The sequence below is a fragment of the Nyctereutes procyonoides genome, unplaced genomic scaffold (assembly GCF_905146905.1).
Source record: "Nyctereutes procyonoides isolate TBG_1078 unplaced genomic scaffold, NYPRO_anot_genome, whole genome shotgun sequence".
Lineage (NCBI taxonomy): Eukaryota > Metazoa > Chordata > Mammalia > Carnivora > Canidae > Nyctereutes > Nyctereutes procyonoides.
The window spans coordinates 1,477,122-1,503,638 of NW_026575114.1; the positions used below are offsets into that span (position 1 = coordinate 1,477,122).

The window sequence follows — 26,517 nt, forward strand, 5'->3', positions numbered from 1 at the left end:
CGTGAGGACCTCTGGGGGTGCACAAGTGTGCCTGGCACTCAGGGGCGCAGCCGCCGTCTGTGGGGCAGGGTATGGTCAGGTGGGCACTCTGGCCACTCCAGAAGTGCTCCCTGCTACAACTGGGCCCGAGGCCTGTTATCTCCTTGTGGCTTCTGGTTTCACAGCTTCTCCTAAGTACATTGACCCCTGAAGCTGGCGGGTTACCATCTCTCAGTGAGTGACCAGCCCCCGAGGGAAAGGGTCCAGGCGGCACACCCTGTGGCCTTCTCTCTCCTGGGCATCTGCACCCACCCTCCCTCTGGGACCTGCTGTGTCACAGGTGGGACCGCCAAGCTTCCTTCACATGCAGAATGATGAGTTCAAGAGATGAAATGGAATTAAACTTAATCAGGACTGACAAGTAGACTTGAGTCTAGCAGGCCCCCCAGCCCCCTCCTGGGGAAGCAAGTTTCCTCCTGGCCTGGCCCAGGCCACACAGCATCCAAGGTTCCCACGGATCAGAAATATCTGGAGTCTGATTACAGGGCTGCTTTACACCCACGGTATTACCTTGAGAATGATATCTGGAACTGTGTAGGGGAAGGAGGGAAGGGGGAAGGAAGGAGGACGGAGGGAGGGGGAGGGGAATGGGAATGGGGAGGGAGGGGAAGAGGGGAGGGGGAGAGGGAACCCAGGAGCAGGAAGGGAGGAGTGAGGGGGAAGCCAGGGATTTACTTGCCGCACTTGGGACTAACATTCCAACAAGTGAGAGGTGGCTTTCTGAGAGTCAGGAGGTGACAGACAGCAAGCCTGCGACCCCAACCACAAGCAGGTTCTGTGGTTGGAGCAGCCAGCAGGGGTGCCAGAGGACTGGCCCCTGGCTCCCCAAAAGTGTAGCCCCTCTCTGTGCATCAATGGGCTCAGGGCCCACCCCACCCCCAGGCGGTGGACCCCAAGATCCCCCCTCCTGGCTCTGTATTTTCATTCATCTGATCAGCAGGAGGCATGTCTGGCTTGCCAGGAGGACCCACACGTGCTGTGTGTCTACAGGGCTTCCCTCCTCCCCAACCCCTGTCCCCTCCCTATCCCCTGGGTTCCTCTCCCCATCCCCAAGGTCCCCTCCCTGTCCATCGTCCACTCCCCATCCCTGAATTGCTCTGTGCAGCACTTCAGACCACCTACTAGAAAGGGCAAGGAGCCCAAAGTGAACTTTCTGAGGACCCGCCTGCCCCAAATGCCTCTGTTCTGGCTCCTGGAGGGGCGGGAGGACACTGTCGTGTGGGGCTGGGACTTGGCTGCTGACACTGTCGCCTGGTCCTGGGCTGGGCCTGCCCACAGGAGTGCCAGGGCAGAGGGAGGGCACACACACAGCTCACCTGCTCTAAGTCGCAGGCACCCACAGGGCGGGAGAGCATGCAGGATCCTGGGATGGCCTCTTCCGCTGGAGCTCCAAGGGCCTTGTGGGGGCTCTGAGCAGAGTCTGGTCCAGGCGGGGAGGGGGGCCTCTGGGCCGCGCTTCCCCCTCCTGAAGGCCATCCCCAGCCACACTCCACTCTGCTCTGCTCGGAGTGCCTTTCTGCCTCTTCCAGGGTCGTTCCCAACATCCAGGACGGCCCAGGCGCCCTCCCCACCCAGTCCGGAGAAAGGAGGCACTGGGGGAGAGGGTGGCCCTGTCACTCTGTCCTGCGCAGCCAAGGCATTGTAGGAAGCACATGGGAAGCCAGAGACACCGTGTTCTTCACTGGATGTGGGCGGCGAGGGATCAGGAAGCGCACAGTCCCCTGCAGTGACCACTGGCGGCAGGGACATGCCTGCACAGCACCCGACCATCCCCTGGGGGCCAACGGCCATGTCCGAGGGCCATGTCCGAGGTCCAGACCCGGGTTACAAAGTGACAGCTCGTGGCAGGCAGCCTGGAGCGGTCTTGTGGGTGAGCGCCCACTGCCCTCGGACACCCCCTGAGTCCTGCCCAGGTGACAGCTGCAATGGCGCCACTAGTTCTCAAGGGTCCACACAGATGCCTATGTTCTCGCAGGGAGGACAGAGCCCCCGGGGCTCGCAGGGGTGATGACCTGGTACATCTGGTGCTGGGGCATGGGGGGGGCGGGGTGTACAGGGCTTCTCCCCTCCCCCTCCCTCCTCTGCCCTCCACCCTCTTCCCCTCCCCCTCTCTCCTCTGCCCTCCCTTCCCCTTCTCCCTCCCCCTCCTTTGCCCTCCCCTTGTCCTCCCCTCTCCATTTCCTTCCCTAGGTCTCTCTCCCTCTTCCTCTCCTCCTCCTCCCCTCTCCCTCCCTCCCTGCTCCTGGGCTGCTCCTCCTCCCTCCCCTTTCTGCCCCCCTTCCTCCTCTCCTCCCCCTCCCCTCGCTGCCCAGCTAATAACCACAGCAGGAGCCTCTGGGCTCTGGGCTCCCTCCTCCCCCCCAGCTCCAGCCTGTTTCCATGGATGAGGGCCCAACACAAACACAAGATGGGATGCAGCAGCTCCCCTGCCAGCCCCCGACCCCCCACAGCCCAGGGTTGGTGGGCAGATGAGGTCATGGCCTCAGGGGCCCTCTAGGCCTGGGGGGGCACTATTTGTTTGGTCTTGTTTCTGTGGCAACCTGCTAGACCCTCCTCCACTCTGTCCAAGGGGCAAGGCCTGTGCCCTGAACCCCCAGCTCTGCCTCACACTTGCAGAATCCCAGGCTGTCAGGAAGCAGCTGTGTCCTCAGTCCCACCTCCAAGCCATGCATAGGGAAACTGAGGCCCAGGTAGCAGACAGAGGCAAGAGTATGCAGCACCAGAGCACTTGTCCTCAGATTGGGGACCCCCTTGCCTAGGAGCTCAGACAGCAGGGGTACCCAGGCACAGAACTTCATGCTGCTCTGCCCAGGTCTGTCCTGCCTAGGGGGGTGGTTAGCTCCCCAACCTGTGTACTGCACAGTGGGCAAGAGAAGGTCCTGGGCAGGGAGCAGGGAGCACTCAGAGGGCACAGCTGCTTCCAGGGGGAGCTCAGTAGCCAGGCAGGAGGTGGGGACACAGCCACCCAGGGGGCGGGTGCATCACAGGTGGGGGTAAAGAGGAAGGGGAGGTGGAGGAGCAGCCCAGGAGCAGGGGCAGGTCCAGCCCACCATGCTGTCCATCCTCCCACCGCCATCTCAGGAGGGGTGGGGTTGACTCAGAGAACCCCCACCCAGAGCAGGTTCCCTGACAGGGGCCGTGTACCCACTGGGAGGGGGCCACAGTGACCTCGACTTGCTCACGGCTTCTGAGTGGACAGTCCCTCCAAGCTCTGGGCCCCCGACTCCTGGGTGGTGGGCTCCTTGCACCCCTCAGGGGCTGCTTCTGGGGCACCTGCTTCCTGCTGCCTGACTGGGTCCCCTCAAGCCTCCCTGGCCACGCTCCCAGCTCCCAGTGGTCCCGGGGCACCCCCCCTGGGTCCCACAGCAAGGTGACCTGGGGCCCTGCTGGGGCCTGTCCAGGCACTAGCTGCCTTTCCTGGTCTCCCCCCTCCCCTCCACTCCCCCCTCTTCCCCCTCCCTCCTTCCTCCCTCCTCCTTCCCTCCTCCCCCATGCTTCTACACTCATCCTCCATCTCTGAAGTCACCAGGGAAAGCAGGCGCTCCAGCTGATCACCTTCCCGTCTGAGACATTACCTAACTGGCCTTACCTAATCCCCCAGACGTCCCCCCAACCAGGGCCGGGCCACCTGTGTGTCCGGAGCTGCCTGGGCACCTGTGCATGGCAGGGGAGGCCAGGGGCTCTGAGCAGCCGCCAGCCTGCCCTGGGGCTCCTCTGCTCTGGCCCCCTCACCCAATGTGTGCCAGCAAGCCTGCGGGGATGCCACATCCTCTGGAATTTCCTGGGCCTCCTTGCTGTCCCAGGTGGGCAAGAAGCACCCTGCAGCCTCTGGGGTGTCTGAGCACCTGCCAGTGTGCTGGGGTGGCCAGGTCTTCTACCTCAGGCTCTGCGCTGGACCTTAGAAGCTTGGCAGCTGGAGGAGGCCAGACACGGGGTGGGGGAGACCACAGCCACCAGTCAGTAGGCAGGGCAGGTGCTAGAGGAGAGGGACAGCCGCCCTATCCTCAGGGTGCTAACACACAGAGACACATGCAGACACGGACACACATGGAGCATATCCACATATCCACTGTACACAGAGCCACGGACAGACGGGAAGCCCTGGGGTCCCCAGGCAACAGGAAGGTCAGCCGTGCGGGAGGCTATGTGGCCCTGTCCAGCCCACCCACCCCAGCACCTCCTTTCCTCTGACTGCCCAGCCCCCGGCCCAGTGCCCCCTTCCTCTGAGGCCTGTCTAGGCCACCCAGCCCAGCGACCCCTTCCTCTGACTGTCCAGCCCACCCCCCCACAGCCTACACCAGAGCTGTTATCAGCTGCAGGAAGAACAACCCCATTTGGGCCTTCTGCTCCTCTGCTCCTTCTGCTGGGCCACCCACCATCCCCTCCCGCCCACGGGCAGAGGCCTGAGCCCCCTTCCTGCACCCCAGTGTCAGTGTGTGGGGAGAGGCCTGGGTTTCCACCACCTGCTGCCCCGTGGGTTCCCCAGCTCCCCCTGCTGAGCAATCACCCCGTACCTCACCTACAGAGCCCAGCACCCTGCAGAGGGACCTCAGCCGCAGCCTGGCAGAGGTCTGACCCCAGAAGTGTCCTTTGTCTCAGCAGTGGCGTCCACGGGGGTGGGGGGAGGTGCCACGACCCTTCTGCTGCCCCCCACAGCCCAAGGGCTCTCCTCATCACCCCCAAAAGGACACAGGCCTTGAGGTGAGGAGGAAAGGGCTGTTCCAGGAGGAAGACACACGCTCTGTCCAGCCCAGCCCAGCCCCACCCTGGCGGAGAGCACAGTACCCACAGTGGAGCTGCCCCACCCACCAAGCTATCACCCACTTTAACCTCAGGACGTGATCTTTTTTTGAAATGGGGGTCTTCGCAGATGTGATCAAGGGTCCCCAGACGGAAGCATGCTGGATAGTCAGCGAGGTCCTGCGTCCCATAACAGATGTAAGGCGAGAAGGGGTAAGTAGAGGCTGGGGCGGAGCCCATGAGGGAGGGGAGGCGGGAAGGACGTGCCCCCAGGGGTGAGACCCAGCCCACAGTCTGGTATTTGGGCCTCCAGGAGTGCAAGAGGAAGGCCTGTTGCCAACAGCCCTCTCGGACATGGACACAGTGGCTCCGGGGAGACAAGTAGACATGGCCAGGCCAGGCCCACGGCTGCCGACAAGGCTGGCCAGGCTCACATGGCCCTCCCTGAAAGTCCTGGAAGGCGAGGCTGGGTGCCAGGACAGGGGTCAAGCTGGACAGCCCCAGGGGCCCCAGCACCAGGGTTGGCCCGTAAACAGGTGCACGGACCTCCGACCCTGCTGGGACCTCTGCACAGGGGAGGTGCAGCCTCTGCATTGAGGACAGTGCAGCACACCTCCACCTCTGCAGTCCAGCCCGCTGGGTGCTGCTTGCCCACAAGGGAACTCCTGCTCCTAAGCCTGTACCTCCTCCCCACGCACACACTCCTCCTCCATGAGACCCTCCTCCCTCATCAGACCCTCCTCCCCCCTCAGACCCTCCTCCTCTTAGACCCTCCTTCCCCTCAGGCCTTCCTCCCCCCTGGGGCCCTCCTCCTCCTTTAGACCCTCCTCCCTCATTAGACCCTCCTCCCCACTCAGACCCTCCTCCCCCTCCGGCTCTCTGGCTCTCCTTCCCCCCTCAGATCCTCTTCCTCCCCAGGCCCTCCTCCCCACCCCCCTCCCTCACACATTCCTCCCTCAGGCCTTCCAGAACCCCTCTGAAGGGAGCAGACTCAGATGGGGCTATAATTTAAAATACATTTATTTAGTGTCCATTTGGTTTCTGTTCCATTACACAAAGCGTTAAATAAATACATTCTCCAAGTCACTCGAGTACATGCTATCGCTGTACAGATGAGGTAGAGAAATGCTAGGCTCGCAAGAGAGAGACGCACTCGGTGCAGAGATGAGAGCTCGCGTGTGAATGCCCGCACCTGGTGCGACCCCGTCTGAGTGGCCAGCGGGGAGCAGGTGGCCGGGACCCGCCTGGCCCTCCGCATGGCTCCCGCCTGTGGCCCGCTCCCCTTCCCAGAGAGGCTGACCCAGGGGCCCAGGCCTGGCCCCAGAATACAGCTTCTTCTAGAGGATCCCTCCTGCACCGAAGAGAAGTGAGCTGGGAGGCTCCATCGGGAGGAGTTGCTTCTTTGTTTAGCAAGATATTCTGATATATATTTATACATAAACACACCAGCCAGCAGACGTTTCCAGCCTGCCTTGTTTAAAAAAATACTTTATATTTATGACATAGAGCTAAATGTGGTATCTGGTTAAAACGATCTCCTTCCTCTGGCATGCTGCCTTTGCAGACCCAGAAGTGACTGAGCTACAGTCTTGTCATGGGCGTGGCTGGCTGCACCTGCACTGGGCCCCGGTCCCCCTCATGATGTCCCCCCTCAGGATGCACATATTCACGGGGAGCTTCTCTGAACCACAGAATAGACTTTACTATTTACACTATGACCAGGGACGGAGCCCCACAGCCACATAAATAGGTTTCCTTTTAAAAACACAGTCCCCAGGGTTCCCGGAGCCCATGGGACTCCAGGGAACCCCCTCACTCAGTAGTTCCCAAGTCTGCACCGCACCCTCACACTGTGTCCCCCCGGGGACACAGCCACTCCCCTGGGGGTGGGGGGACACTGCACCCTGCCACCAAACAGCCACAGCTGGAGGACCTGGGAGCCAGGGCTGCAGTTCATGCCAACAGGGGAAGGGCCACTCCACCCTAAGGAAGGACTGCAGGCGAGGCCGCCCCAGCTGACCACTGACCGTGCCAACACAGGCACACACCACAGATACACGTAGGCACGTGTTCACCCACATGCACGCATGCGTATCACATGTGCACATGGACACACAACCACACATGCTCTCACACATGCACACGGCACATATGTGTGTGCTCATACAAGCCCCCATGTACTCCCATGTACACTCACACAGATACACACATAGGCTCACACATTCTCATGTGTGTACACACATAATACGTGCTCACACGCACATACGCAACACACAGACACATGCAGGTGCTCATGCACAAACATGCAGGCGCATTCATGCACACGTGCTTCCCACACGCGTGTGCTCATGCACACTCGTGCAGGCATACACACACACATGCACACACACTCAAACCAAACCAGGTCAGTGTCGCCCATCCACTTTCCTTCCCTGCAAATACAACAGCCTGGCCAAGGAGAGCAGCCCACCCTCTGCCAAATCCTAGCCCCAGATTCTCACTGTCCACACCCGTCCTTACCTCCGCCTCCTCCCACGGTAACACTAACACGAAGCAAGCTATGAAATGGCCCCTTCCCTTTTGCCCAGCCCCCTGCAGCCTCCAACCCCACACAGAAGAGCCTGGAGTGCAGGAATGCATGCCCAAAGTTGCCCAGAGTAGGGTCCCTGGGGGACAGCTGGCTTGGGCTACTGGATACAACCTGCTTTACTACTTTAAACACAACAGCAACATCCCTCTCAATTTTAGTGGTTTCAAACGACAAAGCAGATCAGGCAAAGAGGTTAGGAGGGGCATGGGGGGAGGGAGGGAAGGAACCCTCCAGACTAGGCTCCCTCCAGAGTAGAGGAAGCTGAGGCCTGAGACAGAGTGGGGGTGGAAAAATAATTATTATATATTAGTTAAATAAAAATAATTTAAAAGTCACCGGTATCACTCCCGAGAGAAGCGCTCCATGTCAGAGGGGATGGCAGTGACCCCCACACCCGGGCAGCTGGGCTGTCTCTCTCCTAGTGGTTTGACTCTCTAAGCCAGTGCTGGAGCAGGACAGCCCACAGGCGGCCACACAGGGGACCTATGTGATCACAAAGATGTGCCTGCCGCTCGGCAGAGGGAGCCCAGAGCAGGGAGGGGCACCACTCTGCAGGAACTGGCCTCTTAGGGACGGACACAGCTTAGAAAGCATGGTATAGCGCTCTCAGGTCATGAGGTGGGGGCGGACAGGGATGCGGGGCCACACCAGGGCCACCTCCCACCCTCAGTCTTGGAGAAGGGGGACAGAGGGGCAGAGATAGCCCACCCAGCCCATCCCCAGGCTCCTGTCACCATGTGCCAGGTGTACCGGGGGCCCCAACCCGGGGGGCTCAGCTCTTACAGGTGTAGACCTCCTCACGCTGGGTACACTGCCTGCACTCCACATAGCAGCACCAGCGCACCTGGCACTGGCACGGCCGCGTCACCACCCGGCTCTGCGTGTTGTGGCCACGCCCACAGCAGATGCTCTCACAGTTCTTCTCCCGGTGGCACCTGCGGCCAGCAGTGCCTGGGGAAAAGCGGCTGGCCAAGCAGAAGCTCGGCGAGTCATCCAGGTGCACGAGCTCTGGTGTGCGGGGCAACGGGTCACTGCCGCTTGTCCCTGTAGCCCGGCCCCGAGGTGGCGAGATGGCACCGGCCTCACCAGTGGCCTCATTGGTGGTGCTGCCCACCTTGAGCGCCGTCTCATACTTGTGTTTCAGGCGCTTGCCCACCTCATGGAAGGGTGCCAGCTGCCGCCAGCATGTCCTCACGGTGCAGGAGCCCGACACACCATGGCACTTACACGTGGTCTCCACCCCGGCTTTGATTACCTGGTGGGGGGGAGGGGAGCTGGGCATGAGGGCCACACTGTGAGGCTGGGAACAGCCCCTACAGCTGACCCCCAGGCCCCCCAGGTCCCAGGCCAACCTGGCAGATTATCACTACCCATCACCCAGGCTCCTGGCTCATGTGCCTATCCCTCCCCTCTCCAAGCCTCTGATGGCCTAGGACAGATGCCTTACATCCAGGACCTGGCCCCACAGTGGAGGCCTTTGGTGGGGACCGTCCCTCCCTGCATCCAGGGCTGCCCGCCCGCAGGGGCTGAGCATGCCACCCGGGGAGCCTCACTGCCAACGCCCCACCAGGACCTCCCAGTCTGGTCTCAGCATCCTGCTTCCTGGAGGGAGGGAGGACAAGTGAGTTACTTGCCCAGTTGGCAGGACCGGCCATCAGATCCTCCAGAGAGGAGGAGCGGCACCCGCATGTACACACACACAGGGCTGCACGGAGGGGCCTCCTATCTGACCACCCACACGGGGATCCCTGACAGCAGAGAGGGGAGGCCTTCCCCAGGGCACCCCATCCCCAAGCCGGGCCAGAGCTCCCACGCTGCCCCCAGGGAGGGCCCACTGGCTTGAGGGGGATTAGGAAACGTAGCTGCCCTCTGGCCAGGCAATAGAAGAGTCACATTCAATGACACTTTGCTGAGAAACTCGGACAAATTTAATTAAAGTGCTGCTTCCCTGGCCCAGCAGAGCTAATAGAGCACTTTCCATATTCTGACTTTTCATTAATAGCTTACAAAAGAGAGAATGCAAAAGAAAAGGAGCCTCGCCTTAGGGATTTAATCTGTTCCCGCCCCTCCCGGGAGGGTACAAAGGGGGGCACAGCTCCAAAGAGAAAAGGGGAAATTGATTCTTTAATAAGCACAGGACTCAGAACTCTTGTTTCTCAATAAAAAGGGCTCAGAGCAGGGCTGGCTCTAATTACAGCCCCCCCCCCCCACCACGGCTGAGCTCCACATCCCAGGGGCAGCCTGCCGAGCACGCAGAGCCCCTGACCATCCCACAGCCCCACAGAGCCTCAGGGGGTGTCTGGTGGTCCCAGGTGTGTGGGGGCTGTGGGGATGGGGTGCTCTGTCCACAGGGGGGGGAATGGCCCTAGTGATGGGCCCCAGGCCTCCTCTGGCGCTGAGGGGCTGCAAGGAGGGTGGAGGATGGCGCTGAGCCAGGCAGCCCCAGGTCCAACCCGCCTGCAGCCAGCAGCCCCCAGAACACCCCCGGACCCCCCACCTCATGAGAGGTCACAGCGGCACCTAGCACCCCCGGAAGACAGTGAGCCTGACAGGCAGGGAGGCTCCAGGGCCCGGCTGGCAGCTCAAGGGTGGCACTGACCCCCAAGCAGCAGCCCCAGCCCATTCCCATGGATGCCCCACCCCGCCCCACAGACGCCCAGCCCCAGTGATGCCCCGCCCACAGATCCCCCACCCTGCCGCCCCAGACAGCCTGCCCACAGACGCCCTGTCCTGTGGACTCCCCGCCCCACCCCGCGGTGCCCCGCCCCGCTTGCCTTCACACCCACGAGGTTGTTGTGGAAGTCCACACGCGCTCGCAGGTCCTTGCTCGACCTCCGGCCCAGGAACTCCTTGACGAACTTGCTGCTGTACTTGAGGTTGTCCCCGCAGCCACCCCACTGCCAGGCCTCCCGGTTCTCCAGGTCCGGGGCCTCGTCGCAGGTGCAGCGCTCCATGCGGCCCGCGCTGCACGCCTTGGCCAGCGCATGGGTCAGGCCCGCAGACGAGATGGCGTAGAGGAAGGCAGTCTCCTTGAAGCCTGCGGGGTGCGGGGGTGGCGCAGGGACGATCGGCCGGTGAGCCAGCGGGAGCACCCCCCATGTGGCCCAGGCACAGCCAAGTCGGGGCAGTCCGACCAGAGCCCTGACTCCTGGCCACAGGTAGGGTCCATGGGAAGGACCCTGGCTGATGATCGCCTTGGGTAGGGGCGTACCTGCCTGGGCTGTGGTGGAGGCCCACAGGGAGGAGGCGTGCTCCCTCTGCCCCGGGGTATGATGGAAGAGGGCACAGAGAGTTCACAGCACCTGGAGACCCAGCTCTGCCCAGGGATCAGAAATTTCGTCCTTCAAGGTCACCTACCCACCAGACTGGCGGCGAGCCCCTCCCTGCCCTGGGTCTCAGGTCCCCAGTTTTTAAAGGAGACTGTTGAGAAGCTCAGATCAGAGTCCAAGGGAGACGTAAGGAAGAAGGCTCTCTACTCAGGGCACCAGCTGGACCTCATGCCCAGCCGCTGGGCCCTGGTCACCACCATGTGGCCAGAGCCATCAGAGCTGCCTTAGGCCGCATCAAAGCACCCAAATATGCCTCCTGGGGCCAGCAAGTTTTCCCCAAGGAGGGGCAAGGCAAGAGGAAAGGCGAGTCAAGGGTCTGGGTGGGAAGAGAGCAGGGTAGGAGTTAGGGGCAGGTGGGAAGGAAGGGGCAGGGACAGGACCAGGTGGCAGGGCTGGCGACTAGACTGGCAGTTCAGAAGGAGGGAGGAACTACAGGTGGATGGACGGATGGGCCAGAAGGGAAGGGTGATCAAGTGAAGACTGAGCCCACCGAGGGAGTGAGCGGCCTGGAGGAAGTGAAGCACCCAGGCTCCCTAAGCCACTCAGAGGGGCCTTAGGACCAGGTGAAGGAGTGGTGCCCCGGGGGCACAGACCCAGCTGGAAGGCCTGCCAGGCACTATGGTGCACTCACCTCGCTTGAGCAGGCTGGCCCGGTAGCGACCCTCCAGAGTACAGTTCCAGCGCTCGAACCGGAACTGGTACTGGCACTCCAGGGCGCTCATGCTGACCGCCTCCACCAGCGTCTCGGCCACACCTGGGTCTCGGCGGCACATGCGCCTCTGCTTGCGCTCCAGCTTCAGTCGGTCGCAGGCCTTGTAGTGTGCCTGCGCTGCAGCCTCGGGCTCCAGGGTCAGCGGGAGGATGGTCAGGGGCTCGCTGCCAGTCAGCCTGGGTGCAGAGGGGCCGGGGTGAGGGCCGCTCTGGAGGTGAGCACCACCACACATACCCACACCTGGGGAGGGCAGCCCAGCGCAGCATGTGTGCCAAGGGCACAGCTGGTCAGGGCAGGGAGGGGTGTCAGAGCCCAGGGGGACCACATGGACGCACCCACCTGCTCCTGTGCTTACCCAGCCGGAGCAGGCACTCCTCCAGGACCCCAGCTGGGGTGGCCCAGCCCCTCAGCCTGCAGCCTCTGGGAGAGGGCCCTGGGCTACTCCCTGCCCACTTGCCACCTCTGCAGATGGCCCTGCAGGGCCCAGTGGGGTCTCCCGGAACTCCTGGGCACAGAGGACCTCCCGCAGAACCCAGGCCGGTTCCTGGTTCTCCTGCAGCTCCACATCTCTCATCTGAGCTAAGGTCCAGACCTTGAGGGTCAACCACCAGTTCTTAGGCTTTCCCCAACCCCCATTTCATATGCTTCACCCAGGGACGGACCAGTTCGGACCTCCTGCCTGCTCTGGGCTCCGACCCAGAGGTTTGTGTCCTCACACACCCTTGCCCAGCATCTGCCAGACCCTTAGCCCTCAGGACAAGGTGGGTGGGAGTGCCCAACCAGATGTGGGTGGGGCTTAGACCCTCCCCACATGCACATCACAGGAAACAAGCCTCCCCACCCCAGCCAACCAGCCCAGAGGAGCCAGGGGTGCCAGGCATCCCCAGACACTTAATGCGACACTTTGCTCCATCCCTCTTCCTGCTGCCACTTGAAAGCCCCCTCAAGGGCATGGTGGCCACTGGGCTGGCTCCCAGCGGCTTTCTTCAGGGAAGGGATCCGGGCAGGCCTTGTAGCAGACCCCAGCATTGATACTGGAGGCTAGGCTCCCTGGGAACAGCCTAAGGTCCTGGCTTCCAAAGCCCCAGCCTTCCCCCTGCCCTTCACATCCCCCTGTGTGGCCTCTCCTTGGCCCTGCCTGCTGCGGGGGCCTGGGTGTGTGTTGAGGTGGATCCACACCTACTCTGCCAAGGGCAGGGCTTATGCAGGGTAGAACCTATCCCTGCTCCAAGGGTCCCGGACCCAGGCCCCTGAAGGAGCAGCACCTGTCTTGCCTTTCTGGTCAGCTCCCTGTGGACAGGAGGCCAGGGTGCTAAAGCCCAGGCAGGAGCAGGGCAAGGCTACGGGGATGCCACTGCAGATGGTCTGGGCCTGGGGTGCAGAGGGGAGCAGGCGGTCAGGTGGCAGATAGGCAGCTCTGTGCACACAGCCTGCAGAGTGAAGCTACGAAGGCAGGGCCTGAGGCCAGTGATGCACCCGGAGGGGAAAGAACCAACCCCACCACCCTCTTCACACTGGTGGCTGGTGGCTCCCTGAGAACAGCCACCCCAGACTTTGGCCCTCTTCCCCATGGTGCTCCAAGCCAGCCAGCACCAGAGAGCGCATGGACATGAGCGGAGAGTTCCAACTGGCCCCATGGACAAGGGCACTGCCGAGCAGAACCCAAAGCATGTTCCTACAAGCCTGAGTCCATACAGACGCTACAGGGCACATGCCTGGGGACACTCTGGGCCAGGAGGGCCCACTGGTGCACAGTGACCAGTGTGGGTGTGAGCCGATGAGAAGCCCAACAAGATTCCAGAGCACAGACAGGCCTCACATGGGCAGCAAGGCCTTTGGGGAGAAGGCACGTGTGAGCCCGGAGCTAGGACACCGTGCTGGATGAGCCACAGGACAGGGAGGACGCAGCGACACATCCTGGGTTAGGGCTTCACGCCCAAAGACATGGGTATGTGTAGGGGTGGACATTGGATGGCTCCTACACTCCCAGGCCTCATGCCGGAGCTCAGACAGCCCCAAACACAAGGACAGCTGCCAAGCTGGGCCAGGGGCATGCAGGAGCCTGACGACGCCACGCCAGGGGCTGGAAGGGCCACTCCCCACACAAAGGCAGCTCCCACAGTGGCGACTGGTCCCCAGACAGGAATGTCAACAGCTGTGCCCAGGACGGCACGCCACCACACATCAGAGAGCTGTGGCCTGCAACCTGCATGTCCCCGAGACTGGATTCTTCAAGATTAACCAGCTCCAGGCTGGTGCCAAGACATCTTGGGTCCAAACGGACCAACTATGGCAAGGCCATCCCCGGAGTACCTGGGGCTGTGTTGGGAAGGGCAGCTGTGGGTGTGGATGAGGAGAGGCAGTGAGATGGTGGGTGACACCACCCCCAGCCCGCCTGGAAGTGCTGTGTCCACATGGCCCACAGGGCTGAGGGCAGGGCTCCCCTGGGGCTGGCCTGCATCCACATGGCCCTTAAAAATGCAGTGAGTTCCTGTGCCTCCAAAAGGACAGGAACCTGTGCCCAGCAAAGGGCTGCAGAGTCCAAAAACCAGAAGACATGTCTCAGGGGACACATGGGCACAGGAGCCAGCTTCCTCCGTGTGTGCAGGTGCATGCGGACTTGCCTGTGGAGCAGCAACAAAAGGAGCCGGTGGCGAGTGGACATGAGATAGAAGCACGGAGCTTAAGGGGAGGGAACACATCTCGTAAAACTTACAAGAAGCTCCACCCGACTCAGAAACACCACAGATGCATCCTTGGAGGTACAGAGATCAGGACAGTTGGGACACGGCGGGGGGGGGGGCAGTCCTGCAGGCTGGGAGTCTGGACGCAGGCCCCCCAGGTCTGTCTCCAGAATTACAGGCTCCAGATACAGGTCGAAAAAGCATGCACACTCATGTCACATACTCGAAACCCACGCCTGCCATGACATGACCCCGGGAGCGCCGTGTTATACCGCGAGGCCCGCAGTTGGCTGAACAATGGGGCTATCCGTACCGTGGAGCTTGGCAGGTACCAGGAAGCCACAACCTGCTGCACCAGGGGGCCCAGGGCAGGAGTCGGCCCAGAACACGGGAGGCCCCGGGCAGCAGCAGCTCGCTTCCATCCCCGAGAGCTTGTCACATGTGCATGGGACGGCGGGGGCCCGTGCAAACCAGCAATGCTCCACATGCAGCCCCGCAGGCCAGCCTCCACCTACAGGGCCTGTGATCTGATGCTGCTTGGTCCAGCCCCAATGGTGCCCCAGGCCCCTGGCACAGCTCAGGCCCTGCCCAGCTGCCCACCCTGACCCCACCCCAGCTGGCTGCCCTCTGCCCGTGCTGGGCCAGGAGGCTGAGCAGCAGCCCCACACCATGTGACAGGTACGGGCCCTGTGCTGGTCGGTTCCTGACCAGGAGCGGGGACGTGCAGCTGATCCGACGTTAGCTGGCCTCCTGTGCGCCCACCGTGTGGGGATTCGCCTCCGACAGCATCCAGAGGCTGTGTCCTATCATGTGGTCTGCAGACAGACGAGGCTGCTGGCTTTCTCTTTCCATCCCAGGGACCCTTGCTGCCTTCCTGCTCCATGAGGGCTTTGAGCACCACGGTGCACAATCTGCCCACTGCTCCGTGGGGCCCAGCGCCTTGATGGTTCCTCGTGCTGGAAGGGAGGCGTGCCCTGCGTGAGAGAGAGACATAGGCTCCGGGGCCAGGATACAGGGAACCTCGCCCTTGCTCACCTGTACCACATGCCGAAACCTGCGTCCCTGCCACCCAGACCCCTCGGGAGGTGCAGAGGCCCTGCAGGTGGGCAGAGCACCAGAGGACAGAGCCGGAGCATCACAGTGCTCACCTGGCCGGAACACCATCGCCGCAGACACACCGCCATCCTGCCCGAGGGTCTGAGACACGTCACAGGCAGCCACAGCATCCTTGCCTGAGTCCTGGTCCTCATAGGAAGCTCTGGCCGTTTCAGCCACGAGCATGTGGTTTGAGGCTGCCTCTAGGCTAAAGAAGTTCCCCCCACTTTACGTCTGCTCCAAGCTTTTCAAAACTCACCAACAGATGTTAAGGGTCATCAGAGGTAGCCCCGGCCCCTGCGGGCATGTGACTCCTGTGCTGTCATCTGTTTAAACCAGCCATTCCCTGCTCTCCCGGAGTGACAGCGGGGTGCCTTGGCCTCCCTCACACCCTAGCTGCTGCCCCAGGATGCTGTGTCTAGGCCCCTGCACCTGCATTTCTAATTTTCTCTTCCACACTCATCCTGCCAGGTTTCCAGGTTTCCGCGCCTCAGCAAGAATTCGCTCTATAACTTTGCCGGAAGACAGGTCAGACTAGCATCCTGTTGTCCTGTTTGGTAGGACTTGCTGCGAAGCCCCGTGGCCTGACCTCTGCTGGATGAAAAGATCTTCCTTCTGATCCAAGTACTTTTCTCTTTTCCAATCAGCTTTGCGGAGGTATGATTCACATGCCATAAAATCACTCACCTGAGGTCCTGGAATCAGGGTCTTGCACACATTCCCAGATATGTGCAAACACCTCCAGGTCGACTGCAGGGTATTTCACAGTCTCACAAAGAAAGGCACTGCTGCGGCCCCCACCCCTGCCCCCCACTAATCCACTTGGTGGGTTTGCCTGTCCAGACGTTTCGTCCCGTTTTCTGCGTTTCCTCAGAACCTGCAGCCGCACTGCCATCTAAGTGTCCAGCATCCCTCTTCTGTCTGCAGAATCTGGGGGACTTCCTGGTAGAGGAGTGCTCTGAGTGTCTCCGCTGCATCTGACTCATCACATCTTCCCAGAGAGTGATTTCCTCATCTCAGATGCACAGGTGTCACGTGTGCATTTCTGCACTGCGTCTGCGTTCTTCAGGTGTGGCTTACTGTTCCTTTCCTTAAATCCGGGACCGATGCTTGGCTGAGTGTTTCCAGGCTTCTCCACTTCTCAAATATGCATTTCAGCAACTACTACACCTGCATCACAATCAGACCACCCTGTAGAGCCTGGGTCACAGCCTGGAAACTGTGTAGAGCCTCAATCACAGCTCAGGTCACCATGCAGAGCCTGGGTCACAGCCTGGAGATAGTGTTCAGCCTCAATCACACCTCAGGTCACCTTGCAGAGCCTGGGTTACAACCTGGGTCATTGTGCAGAGCCTGGGTCACAGCCCAAGTCACCATGTTAGCCTGGGCCACAGCCTGGAGATAGTGTTCAGCCTCAATCACAACTCAGGTCACCATGCAGAGGCTGAGTCACACCTCAGGTCACCATGCAGAGCCTGGGTCACAACCTGGGCCATTGTGCAGAGCCTGGGTCACAGCCCGAGTCACTGTGTGAGCCTGGGCCACAGCCTGGAGATAGTTCAGCCTCAATCACAACTCAGGTCATCATGCAGAGCGTAGATCACAGCTCAGGTCACTGTTTAGAACCTGGGTGACAACGTGGGTCATCATGCAGAGCCTAGGTCACAGCCTGGGTCACTTTACAGAGCATAAACAATAGCCCGAGTCACCTTGCAGAGCCTGGGTCACAGCTTGGGTCACCATGCAGAGCCTGAGTCACAGCTCCAGTCACTGTGCAGAGCTTGGGTTACCATGCAGACCCTGGGTCACAGCCCCAGTCATTGTGCAGAGTCCAGGTCACCATGTAGAGCCTGGATTGTGGCACCCACTGCTTCTCTGTCCCTCCTATAGTTCCACTCTCTCCCTAAGGTCCACTGAGTTGGTGTGTCCTCTCTCCATCCTCCCAAGTGCCCTGTGCTTACATCTGTGTCACCCACGAGCCCACGATAAGACTGAGGAGCCCGCTACAACCCCAATCCCCTCTCCTTGCAGCTAGGGCATGTCCTGTACTGGGTGCTGGGGCTGTAGCTTACCTTTTCCACTGGCCACACCTATTGTTTCTCTTTCTGCCTGCCCTGTGGTGTTTCAGTCCATCTGCCCCCGCAATCTGAAGTTTCACATTCCCATTACTTTCATGGCTGCTGCACATGGACACCCGTCTGTGGCTCACCCACATCTGGCGGCAACTCCAGGCCTGAAGACACAGGCCAGCAGGCTCCCCAAAATGTGTGCCATCATGCACTCCACTGTTAGGACCCGACGGGATGCTATTCAGCACCCACATACTCAGTCCTGGGCATCCTCGCTCCTGTACAGCATCCTCGTCCCCAGGGTAGCTTGCAGTTGTTCGAAAACACCTCCCTCGGACGCCCCAGGAGGTAGCAGTTCACAGAGCCCCTGTGCACCTTCCCCTCCGCAGCTCATGAGACCTTGTCTGCATCTGTTTTCCCAGGTAGCTCTTCATCTTGGGAATTTTGCATTTCCAGTTCCTTATGTTCTGGTATGATTTTTGCATTTTCTGCTTGAGACTCCTTGGGGCCTCCCGAATCCTGTAGTGACCCTAACAAATTCTGAGAATTTCGGAAAATCCCAGGCCATTCTCTTCAGACAGGACCTCTGTCCACTAGCCCCAGAGTCTGGCATCTGGCCTGCAGGGACCCTGAGGGGCCCCCCCGGGCCACAGCCCCTCCCAACCTCCATGGGCCATACTGGGTGCAACCTCTCCTGCCCCACCTTCCAACCTCGCTAATTCCCTTCAGCTATTTCTAATCTGCTTTCAAATCAATCGACAGATCACATCTTCCCCACCCCCCAATTCCATTTGGTTTTCCAAACCTGCAGGGTTAGTTTTTGTGGTCTCTGATTCCTTATAGAAATTCCAAGCTTAAAAAAAAAAAAAGAAAGAAAGAAAAGGAAAGAAAAAAGAAAGAAAGAAAAAATTCCAAGTTTATCTCACTCAAAGCACATGGAGAGCGTCCACCGGGCCTGTGAGGCCAGGCTCACAGGTCTGCTGCCACACTTCGTGGGGCGCACAGAGGCTTCTCCATGCATGCACGCCCAGCTACTCCGACCCAGGTTGATCACCATATGCCAGCAGCAGAAGACAGGTCCCCACATTCACACCCTCTGGAAGCTTGGAATGTACCCTGTTTGGAACGAGGACCTCTGTGGATGTAACTGAGAAAAGGCTCTGGAGAGAAGTTCACGTTGGACAAGGTTCCGTGCTGCTGAAGGCCCATCCTCCTGACCAGTCCAGAGCAGCTCAGAGGAACGCCCAGCCCAGCCCAGTCCCACCAGGAGAGCAAAGAACCCAGGACAGATACAGCCAAGTCTGGGGCCCATCCCCCTCCACAGGCCAGGCCTCAGACTGTTCAGTGGCCTAGGGACGGGGCCACCCCTCCAAGCACCTAGCTGGTCACATACTGTCCCAAATCTGCCTGCCCCCAAGGGCAGTGAGGTGGCTGGACTGGCAGTGCTGGCGAGGGGCTGGGAGGCTCTCGTCCTCAGGCAGGAGCCTGGGAGCCTGGTCCCCAAAGCACTTGCTCCTTCCCACTCCACAGTGGGAGCGGATTTCAACGGCCCTTCTTCCTGCCAACAGGCCAAGCCACCCCAAGGGCCACCCTGCCCACAAACCCAGCTCCCTGGGCTGGGCGGAGGGAGAAGAGGCCGGAGTTCCAGAAGCCACAGCACCCTGCCAAGGAAACCTCAGCCCCACCAGACGGCGTTTAATTTCTGTGTGAATCAAATTCAAAACAAATTCCAATGCTGAGAAACTGGTTCTGAGATTAACCCTCCGTCCTCCTGAGGCCTGCTGCCTGATGCCGTCCTGCCCAGTTTCCTGCCCAAGCACGTAGGTCGAGGGGGTGGGGCGGGGTGGGTGCAGACATCCCCGGACCCCGGGTGCTCCCGGCAGGCTCCACTGCCATCTGGGGCCCTGACAGACAAGGAGGTGGCAGAGGACACCGGCCACGGCAAGCAGGACAGGAAGACGGCCCCGGCCGACAGGCCACTCGTGCGCTCTGGGCGGACAGGCCGAGCACCCTTGTGTCTGTGACAGCTGTCACCACCGTCAGCTGCGAGAGCTGCAGGGCCCCACATTCCAGGGCCCCACGTCCATTCAGGCATCCTGGGCGGGCAGCATGGATGCTCCAGGGTAGCTCCTGGCTTGGGTTGGGCTGGGGGTCGGCTGGCAGACACAGGCCTCGGCCACACCTGGCAAACGGCACTGCACAAGGCCTGCTGCCACTGAGCCCCACAGAAACGTCCCTGCACACGCTTGGCACCCCTGGGGCCAGCAGCACCCCCAGGACAGCAGAGGGCAGAGGCGGGAAGCAGCCAGGACACCCCCATCACCCCGGCCCAGGCCTCACAACAAGAGGAGCCCAACGAGCTGTGACAGAAGGGACAGGCAGGACCTGGCGCAGGTCCTGGGAAAGCTGCCAGTGGTGTCGCCTCCACGATGTCACCTCCACGACCCCCTTGCCGACCAGAGCTGACCTCTCATGTGCCCAGCCCCGAGGGGGACACCGGGGCAGCCCCGAGGGAGGTCCTGCCCCGGGGGCTGGTGGTGGTGCTGGGTGGCTGCTGCGGCTCCGCAGCCCAGGAGGGGGCCGGCCGTGACGCGCTCAGGTCTGGGCGCCCCTGGGGGCCTCCCCCCTCCCCAGCCAGACCACTTCCCTGGCCGCGTCTACCTCAGGTATCGCTAAGAAAAACAAACGCAGCTTGAGGCTTGCGTTTTTCCATTCTCTCGTCCGGCTGCCGGCCTCGAGATGCTGGGCCTGCCAGCTGGGCGGCCGGGTTTCCTCCTGCGGCCAGAGGCGCTGGGCCAGCCAGGAACCGCGCCGGGAGGGGCAGCGGAGGACGGCGGGCCGGGCCCACGGGTCACGGAGCCGGCGGCCCCCCGCCACCCAGGTTGGCGCTGCCCTCCCGTGGAGGCCCCTGCCGCGCAGCTTGGCCCCCACCTCCCACCCAGCCCAGGGGACATACTGGGCCCCAAGACACATACACTCCGCGCCCCCGGAGCTCCAGGGGCCCATGATGCCTGCATCTGACGGCTGGGTCTGGGTCTGCGGCGCCAGAGGGAGGGTAGTGTGTGTGCCGCGGGGGACACAGGGCCGGGGGGGGGGGGGCTGGGGCTCTGAGCACAGAGCCCTGCTCTCCAGGGCAGCCCAGAGGACAGCTCCGCAGGCCAGGGGTGACCCTGCCAGGCTCTGGCTGGCTTCCTGGAGGAGGCGACAGCTAAGGCCGACCCTGGAGCAGCGGAGACTACCCGCTGCCAGAGGACACTTGCAGGGGGGCCCAGGTCTCTCGCCCTCTCGGCCCCCCGGGGGCAGGGCGGGTATGGCGGGGGCGGCCCCACCGCCCAGGGCACAATACACAAAGGAGCCTGCAGCCCTGCAGGCCTGGACGGGGGTGGGGGCCGGCTCTGCTGACAGGTGTCCTCTTTCTGCGTCCAGGAAACCAACCCAGGCCCCTGATCAGCTCATCTCCTGCGTCCATCCAGGTCCGATGGCCCCAGGGCAATAGTAGGTGTGCATTCTTCCCAGGAGTGAAACTACCCCCTCACTTCTCTGACTGTCCTTGACACAGGGGCCCCGGGGCAGCAATGGGCAGCACCCTGAGTTAGGGCCACCCTGGGAGCCCAGGCAGGGTCCCACAAGTGCCCCCAATACAGTGGCAAGGATGGGGGTGAGATTAGGCCAGCTGTCCCCCCGTCCAGACGGCTGCCGGCTGTGGCAGGACATCTGCTCCCACAGCTGCGGGGGGCCAGGTGGCCATGGCTTCCTTCTCACCTCAGGCTCGCCACGAGGCCTGGGCTGGCGCTCAGCACCTGCCTCTACTGCCTCTGTGCTGGAGCGGGGGGTGGGGGCACAGAGCCCGCAGAGCAGACAGGCCGGGACAAGACAGGAAGGGACAGACTGTGGAGAACAGAGAGGATCCGGGGCTGCATCCCCACCCCTGCCCACTTGTTCCATCCACCTGCCTCCCCACGCCTGCTCCTGCTCCAGGGTCCTGCCCCACCATTGCCCTGCATCCCCTCTTCCCCAGAGCCACATCCCCTCCCCACGTCACCCTCACCCACAGGGCCACTCCCGAGGGTCCTCACACATTCCCTGTGGCCCCTTGTGTGGGCCCCTACTCAGCTCCCACCTCAGACCCCCCTCTGCACAACCCCCTCTGCGGGCCCCCCTCTGCAGGACCTCCCCACCGACGCTAGACCTGAGGCCTTGCACAGCTGCTCCGGGCACACCTGTCCTGCCTGCTGCTTACACGGCTCCCACCGCCTGAGATAACCGGGACACCTCCCCCGGCTGCCCACCGCCCTTCTCCGCCACGGGAGGCTGGCTCCCCCAACAGGTGACCCCGAGCACCTGGCCCACCACATGCCTAGTGAGCAGCCTCTTAGCTCTACAGGGGGCTCCCTCCTCCTGCCCCGAGCCCCTCCCTCTCCTCCCTCCTCCAGGGATCTGCTGCACACACCATCTCCAGGCAGGCAGCAGGCATTGACCACACAGGATTCCCAGCTGGGCCCCAGGCTCCTGCAGAGGGGTGCCCCTGCCCCCTGGCCCCTGCCCCCTGCCCCCTGGTGCTGACATGCACAGCAGTGCTGGAGAGCGGGACCAGGGCAGCCTCTTGGGAACATCCCCAGAACCCTTGGCTGGGCCCCCAGACCAGGCTATAGCAAACAGATGGTCATGTGCACCACCCAGCCACGCTGGCGGCCAAGGAGAATAATGATCCCTGGTGGAGGCCCACGCGAGCAGCTTCTGCACACATGGGTGAGAGACGGCGTGCCAGCTCCTGGTTCAGGTTGTCCTCTGCCCAATAATATATGCAGATATATAAAGAGTTCTTAAAAATCAACAACAAAGATCCACAACCTTGCCTAGAGCGGGGCAAAGGAAGTGAGTTGAGATTCCTCCAAAGAGGACATACAGACGACCCGCATGCCCACGAAGGATGCTCATGGTGCCAGACATCAGGGACATACAAACCAAAGCCCCAAACCAAACCAAACGTACAAACCAAAGATACCACCCCACATCCCCTGGGATGACTAGAATAAAAAGCAAAACAGAACAACAAAAATAACAGAAATAACTAGAACTGGTGAGTGTGTGGAGATACTGGCCCTCCTCTGCATTGCTACTGGGAGCATAAGATGGCACAGCCAAACCAGTAGAACAGCTCCTCCAAACAGTCACCCCGGATCCGCACTCCCACCTCGAAGCACGCACCCGGCAGAACTGCAAGCCTCTCACGGCAGCGGGATGAGAGCAGAAAGGGGCCAGCCCCCCGGGTGCCCACAACAGGAGCACGGAAGAACAAGACTGTGGAGCGTCCACACGACCGATAATAATCTGGCCACAGAGGGAACCAAGCACAAGTTTACACCACAGCGTGGATGAATCCTGAGAATGGATTGTTTGGTGAAATAAGCCAGACACAAAGGCCACATGCTGTATGATTCCACTTATGTAAAATGTCCAGAACAGGCAAATCCAGAGACAGAACGTGGATTAGCGGTTGCCAGGGGTGGGGGGCAGGGGCGGGGACAGGATATGAGGTTTCTGGGGTGATGGAACACTCTGGAATTAGATAGAGGTGCCGGCCGCACAGCCTTGTAGATGTACCAGAAACCGCCGAGCTGCATGCTCTCACGGGGTGGGTTTACAGGATGTGAGCTGTTTCCATCGCAGAAACCCCGGCTGGCCCCCGAGCCCCTCAACTGCCTTTCAGACAGGCTCTGAGCACCCCTACACACCAACGGCCGGCCAGCATGAGAACCCCCAGGACCGTGCCTCGCACATCCTCCTCTGCACAGACCTCCCAGTGGGGTCCTGCTGCCCCAAGCCAGCCGGCCAAGGTGTCTCATAGAATGCAGGGTACCAGGACCAACCCTGAGAGGGTCCATGGGAGCCTTTATTAGTTCCCAAAAGACTACCCACCGTAGAAGCCCGAAGCAGCTCCCGGATGCAAGGGGTCTCCACGGCTGCAGGATTGGCACCCTAGGGATCTCTAAGAAAGGGCAGCATGGCACCCTCTCTGCTGGACCCAGGCCCTGGCTCCATGCTAGGCGGGGACAGCAGAGCGCCTCAGCCTGGGTCAGAGGGCATCCCTTCTTGCATGGATCTTCAGCAGACACAGGACACCCCTCAGCTCCATCCTCTTATCCGTAACACCAGGGGCAGGGCTGGGTGCAGGCGGAGCTTTCAGCCCACCCAGGTCCACAGGGATGGGGAGGTGGGACTCTGAGCCTGTTTCCCAAACTCACCAGGAGACCCGGGACTGGCCCCTTTCTGCTTGGAGCCAGGCACACACCCCCTTCCAGGAGGGCACCGGACGAGGCTGTCTAGGCCCCTGGAGAACCAGATGGAAACGCCACCTGCTAATCACACCACCAAGAAGCAGGGCCAGGCCACGGAGGAAAAGAGAAGAGCCCCGTCCCCATGGCCAGGCAGCAGCCTGGCGGGTCCTGCCTAGCAGCCAGAGGCAGACAGGGCAACAGGAGCAGGGTGGCTTGGGTTTGCAGCCTCGAGGAGGGGGCAGGGAGGGCTCTTGCTGCCCACGTGACACCCCCCACCCCACCCCAGGCCAGCCTCTCTCGGTTTCTGGGCTGTAACTGGAGCTGCCCTGCCTGCTTGCAAGCCTTCGTGCCAGGCAGAGCTTTCAGAGAGGGGGAAGGGAGGAGGAAAGCCTGAATCCCTGCTCCTGCCTCCTGCTCTGTCTCCACACCAGGCTGGGGGGAAGCCCCTGCCCTGCCCTGCCCACCTTGGGCCTCTGCTCCCCCCAGTCTTCCAGCTCCTGCCACATCACTGGGCCAGGACCACAGGCCCCAGACTGGGGCCCAGCAAGTCACTGCTGACCAGAAAGCCTGGGCCTCCACGTATCGAATAGACCACAGCATGTCTCGCCCCCTCCTCAGGAATCAGGGAATCACCTCCCAAGGAGCCCAGGGGTAAAGACCCCTCTAGCACCAGCACCCTTTCCTCCTCTCCCTCCAGCTGGCACCAGGCCTGCCCCTGCTCCAGGACGTCTGTCCATCACACAGAACCCAGCTCTCCTGCCAGGAGCCCGGGGGATGGCAGGGGCCCCAGCAGAGCCAGCTGTCCCCAGAGCAGCACGTCTGCCACCCATGCTCTCCATGGGACCGCCCCCTGGAGACAAGGCGCTGGGCAAGGGGACCAGCCAGAGAAGGCCCAGGGACAGCAAGCCCTCCCTGCATGCCCCCCACACGCCCACAGAGCTCAGCGAGTTCCCCAGAGGTGCAGAATGCCCGTGCTGCCTGCGGTGGGGGTGGGGGTTGGGGGGCCAGGACCCAGGACCCAAGACCCCCACCTCCCCTCCACACAGCAGCAGGGCTGGCAGCAGACATGCTGCAGACAAGCGTAGGGTGTGTCTGAAGCCTAGTAAGCAGACCCGAGGCTGGGCCGGCGGCAGAGCGGGAAGGCACAGCTGGCTGCCGGGCTGCCGTGACTCACCGTGGACCTGCGGCCAGACGGCCATCCTCTGACCCTCCCTCTGCCCGCGAGGGCGAGGCAAGGCTGCACAGATGGCGTGCAGGGGCGTGCCAGCCTCTGCACAGCCCAGGCCCTAAGCAGGGCCGGGCCCACTGCCGCAGCCAGGAGAGGGCTGGCGGGTGGGGTCTCCAGGGAAGGAGACACGGAGCTGACCCTGGAAGATGACCCAAGAGAAAGGAACAGAAGGAGAAAGGGGGGAAAGAAAAACACAAAGGGAAAGTTTCCCATGAAAATATTTTATTTTCTTTGAGAACAGGATACACCTGCAGGGCTCCTCGCCCAGTGGCCTCTCCCCGCCCTGGCCGTGCCACATTTCTGGACCAACGGGGCCCTCTGCTGGCCAGCGGCCGCGCGACGGTGCCCGGGCCCTGGGCTAGGGAACAGGTGACGGGCAGAGGGCGGCAGCCAGGAGCCGCCAAGGGGCGCCCTGGGCAGGGGCCAGGGCGCGAGGGTGGGCCGGGGCCCCGGGGCAGCGCCGGGCGGCAGGAGCGGAGGCTGAGGGCCCCAGAGGGCTGTTCGCGCGGTGCCAGCCCAGACCTCGGGGTGCCCATCTGCGTGGCACAGCGAGGGAGGGTCCCCCCCAGGTCTCCGGGCTGGGCATCCCAGATGTGGGAGACGGAGGCGAGGTAGGGCAGGAAAGACCGGCGGAGGGCGGCGCGCCGAAACCACGCACAGTGCTGCTGCGGGGCAGCGTGGGGCAGCGACCCCTGAGACAGCGGCGGCGCGTCACCGCCCAGCCCTGCGCACCCGGCCAGTCCCACAGAAGCGCTCCCGCGGGCCGGGCCGAGCGGGCGTAAGAAGCAAAGCGCAAGAAAAATAAATTCCTCCAGCTTGGAGGGATTTTTTTTCCCCTTTGGGGCTCCGTGCAAGGAACATCTGGATTTTGTACGTATTTTTTTGTTGTTGTTAAATTAACTTCTGGAGCAGAGAAAGGAGGGGGAGGCTGCAAGGCGGGTGGATGGGCAGGGGCCAGGAGAGGCTACAGCCGTTCCACCAGAACCCGGCGGCCTAACGCGAAGCCAGGACCAGGCTTGGTCCCCGTGCTCCAGGGAGGCCGGCGCACGGGTGCGTCGCGGCGACGACGACTCCGGGGTCACGGAGGACCGCGGCCCCGTGCCAGCCCGTAGGGCACGCCGGCCCATCTCCCCACGCAGCGCCGCGAGGACACTGACTCGCTGACCGAGCAACGCGCACGCCGCAAACAAACAGCGCCCGGCCCCGCGTCGGCCACCGCCAGCCGCCGGCCCGCGCACCTGGGCCTCCCGCCTCGCGCCCCGCGCCGCGTCCCCGTCCCCGCGCGCCCGCCCGCCTGCCTGCCCGCCGGGCCGCCGAGGCACCTACCCGAAGTAGGCGGCCGAGGGGCGCAGCGCGGCAAGCAGCAGCGTCAGCGCGAAGGCCGCGGCCAGCCAGCGCGCCAGCAGGGGCCCATCCAGCATCTTGCCGCGCCTCGGCGGCTGACCATCGCGCTCCCGGCCCCGCGCAGGGCGCCCCACGGCCGCCGCCCTCTTATAGCGCCCGGAGCGCCGGGCCGGGGGCGGGGCGCCGGCCAGCTGGGCCCGGCCCGCCCGCGCCCAAGGAGGGGTCACGCCGGCGCCGGGGGCGGGCCGAAACCCGAGCCGAGTGCACCGCCCCGCCGCGCCGCCGCCCGGCCCTTCGGGTGTCGGGGCGCGCCCCGCGCGTGGAGGCGGAGCGCGGGGGGCGGGTTGCGGAGCAGTGTGGGGGGCGGGGGCCGGGGCGGAGCGCGGGGGGGTGCGGAGCGCGGGGGGGG

General features: G+C 62.4%; 1 protein-coding gene across 1 annotated transcript; it reads right to left on the reverse strand.

Annotated features, from left to right (window-relative positions):
* Positions 1–5,781: 5,781 nt before the first annotated feature.
* Positions 5,782–26,262, reverse strand: WNT9A (Wnt family member 9A). Its single transcript, XM_055333699.1, has 4 exons — positions 26,091–26,262; positions 11,330–11,586; positions 10,144–10,406; positions 5,782–8,624 (listed from the first exon to the last, which is right to left on the reverse strand). The coding sequence occupies exons 1-4, from the start codon at positions 26,183–26,185 to the stop codon at positions 8,142–8,144; spliced, it is 1,098 nt and encodes a 365-aa protein (XP_055189674.1). The 5' UTR covers positions 26,186–26,262; the 3' UTR covers positions 5,782–8,141.
* Between the last annotated feature and the right edge of the window lie 255 nt (positions 26,263–26,517).